General features: G+C 31.4%; 1 protein-coding gene across 2 annotated transcripts in view; it reads left to right on the top strand.

Annotated features, from left to right (window-relative positions):
* LOC105624804 (Y+L amino acid transporter 2) overlaps positions 1-2,849 on the top strand; it is a 15,312-nt gene extending 12,463 nt beyond the window's left edge. The window contains exons 7-10 of one of the 2 annotated variants that reach the window (XM_012206155.1): positions 373-447; positions 1,193-1,352; positions 1,433-1,525; positions 2,782-2,849. In XM_012206155.1, the coding sequence (XP_012061545.1) occupies positions 373-447; positions 1,193-1,352; positions 1,433-1,525; positions 2,782-2,849 (396 nt within the window). Of the gene's footprint in view, positions 1-372; positions 448-1,192; positions 1,353-1,432; positions 1,526-1,932; positions 2,010-2,781 lie in introns of those variants that run through there. The other variant, XM_012206154.1, reaches the window with a different exon arrangement.
* The last annotated feature ends 831 nt before the right edge of the window (positions 2,850-3,680 follow it).

A 3,680-nucleotide genomic window follows, 5' to 3' on the forward strand; every position in this document is an offset into this window, starting at 1 on the left:
TNTATATATATATATATATATATTAGTTATTATTACTTACTATATTATATTATTATTATTATTTTATTTATTTACTTACTACTACGAACTACACACACACACACACACACACACACACACACACACACACACACACACACACACACACACACACACACACACACATAATTTTCACGTACAAATCAGGCCCTTCGTGCCTGTTGACCAACTTGATTACTGTTAGACTCAATAAACACACGAGACGGACAATCTAACGGACAAATTGTTTCCATTGTCAAATTTGTTGCGGTGGGCAAATTTATTTTGTCAGAATTAAAAAAGGTACTCTATCATAAGCATGGACTCTTAATTGAAAACACAATCTTTTTCCAGGCCCTATTATCTATGGTATACTTGTGCTCTTCCAACATTTTCCGTCTTATCAATTATGTCGGCTTCGCCACCTGGGTACGTACGATTTTTACGCTCGTCAGATTTTCTCTTATAAAAAAAAAATAAATTTTGCATAATAATGTTATGATATCAAAGAGATACCGTTTCGTGAACATGACTTCAGATTTCTCTTTTTCATTAATTAACATAAAATAAATGACCTTCTTCCCGACTTTGTTATATGAATGATACCTCGTCATTCGAAGGTCGTGCAGCGTAATTATAGTGCGACCACTAAATATTTCTTAGAAGCTTATGTATTTTCGTCCGCGATTAATTAGCTCAATTGGAATAGTAATAATTTTCCAATTAGTTGATCACTTGACGCAATTGAGTTAAATTTGCAGTCGATTCTTGCATCTGTGTATATATATATATATATATATATTTGCTTTCTTTTCGATAATTCTTTCAACACGTGTACTTTAATTCTAAGCGATAATACGTATTACTTTTAATTTCGCGAATATACATTTGTACATTATTAAATTAGAAAAAATAATGTGATTCTTATAAAATTAATAATTCCTAATTTTCTAATTGTTAACTTAAATAGAATAAAAAAATTCAACTTTAATCCGTTATATAATTCTTAAAAAATTATGATATCTCATCAACAATATTATTTTTAGCAAATGTTTGAAATATTTCTGCTTTAATAATAAATTATACGTTATTTTTTTAATTATTTACAAGTTCTTTTGATTTTATAGATTTATAATTTCCATTTATATTTATCACAATTTAATTCAACTTGTAGCTCAGCATAGGCGTCTCCGTGTTGTGCCTTCCATGGCTCAGGTGGAGCCAGCCGAACTTGTTGAGACCGATCAAAGTGAATCTTATTTTTCCGTTCTTCTACATCCTAGCCACTCTCTTCGTTACGATTGTTCCGATGTACGCGAGTCCCATTGAAACTGGTGAGCATCCGTCATATCATTAACGATTCGTGATATGATTGTGTAAAAATTAATATCTCATAAAAGCAATTCTGTTTTAGGATACGGTTGTCTGATGATATTTTCTTCTATACCTGTCTATCTCGTATTTATCTCGTGGAAAAACAAACCGAAATTCTTCCAAAAGAGAGTCGGTAAGTCTAATAAACGTAACATGATATGCTACATAATATATTATAAACTTTAATCAATATTAATATATCGAGCATTTATAGATATAGCAATATCAGTTAAAAATTATTTTAAATTATTATTGTTAAAAATTATTGTTAAAAAATATTAAATAATTTCCTTCGTTTTATTTTGTGAAAATGTATATTAAGACATTGATCATATCATTTTTAAGAATAAAACTGAAAGATAGAGAAAGAGAGGAAGAATATCATAAAAGAACTCTAAATTTACTTTAGTCAAAACCGCAGAGTGATTTTTAATAAGACATGCGTTCATTATCTGGTTTTAATTCAAGGAGTTATCTTTACACGATGGCGAACGATTTTTTTTTATTTCATTTTATTCTATAATTTATTTATTCCCACAGGCGCCGTCACCCAATGTTTGCAGAAGATGATGGTAGTCGTGGGGCCACAAAAGGCAAAGGTTCAGAACACACAGTAACATAATTTTACTCTTGTCATGTCACGCATGTTTAGCACTCATATATTTTCTTTGCTTTCTATTTTTCGTTTTATCTGATTGGAAGGATTTGCTAGGATTATCCCATCTTTCAAAATTGCTCTCGATTCATGTATGCATGCTTCTAATTGTTATTACAATTTCTCTTCGCTCTATTGTACATTTTATCGCACTATCTTAATTATTAACTATCTTCTATTGTATTATATATTATATATTATATATTATAACAATATTGTATAATTTATAAGCTTTCAAAAATAAAAATTAAATTTTTGCTTGCTGCCTGCTCATCTCGTTTATCATTTCTTCAGTTTGGAAATCAGCATACGACTGTTTTGATGTCACACATCGTGATTTTGTTCAAATCAACAGTATAATCTTTTTAATTATTTAGGATAATTTTCTAAAATCTTGATATATCCTTTTTGAATTTGAAGAGTTTAACGTTGTTTTATCGATCGCGTTACTTGCAAATAATTAATTGAGTAATTGCTGGCGCTTTCACTTAAGTTAATTAGGACATTATTGAGATTTGATTTCGCACGTCACATCGACACCACAGACACACTCAAACACACATGACACATTCAAATATACCAAATCGAATCTCTCTCTCAAAGCCCTAATATCTCAGATATTAGCCAACAGACGCGATTGATCGCGTTTCCTTTGCTAGAATCACACTTGCATCCAATGATCTTGGGTTATTGTGGTTATCACATTTATAACATCTCGCTTATTCTTGTTGCAGTAAACACCACAAGGCAATTGCAGAAGATAATGCTAGTAGTTGGCAAGGCGAAACCCGCTCAGGTATAAACAGTCAAGACGAACCGGATCGAAATCAGAATGATGAAGACGAGGCCTTTCCGGAATCGGAAGACGCAGAGAATTTTTGTCGATCTTCGAATTATAATCTCTTCCTTCTGTCGGAAAAGAATGCGATTGGGAGCGAGATTGATTAGCATATCGATTTCACAGGATCGACGGTATTATTCTCTTGACTCTTCTGGATTGAAGAACAAGCGTCCTAGAACAAGAAGCAGCCATATCTACGTGTTAGGACGCCAAAAAAATTAAAGCGAAACGGTTCGTCTTCCAGATTCGGATCTGGTCCTTGATGAATGCCCGTCAAGACGTGCCCGCCCAAATTTCGAAGCAAGGCTGTTATTTCTCGTTCGATTTCACGGCAAAGAGATATATGCGATGACACGCCTGCTCGCTTCTGAGTTCATTGATCTTACTCGCAGACAGTTAGCTCATCAAAATCTTCATGTTTTTACAAAGATAAATATATAACTGATTTTGTATTGATGCTGTCAGTAACAACTACAATGCCATTATTTCTTTTTGTAGATAACACTTAATAATTGATAAATCTTAATAATTTGCTCGAATAGAATAATTATAAAGAAATTTGTAAAATAAATTAAATATTGCAATCCAAATAATTAAAAAACGTTATATTTCTGGATTATCTGGATAACATAATTGATTATTTGAATGTTTCGGAGATACGATTAACTCATTGTGTCAGCGAATACTAATATCACTACTATTACGAAGTGTTATTAAGAATGTTTTAAAAATAACATCATAATTACATCATGTTTGTAATTTTGATATATTTAAATATCGAGATTTATGGTA

The sequence above is a fragment of the Atta cephalotes genome (assembly GCF_000143395.1).
Source record: "Atta cephalotes unplaced genomic scaffold scaffold00089, whole genome shotgun sequence".
NCBI classification, from domain to species: Eukaryota; Metazoa; Arthropoda; class Insecta; order Hymenoptera; family Formicidae; genus Atta; species Atta cephalotes.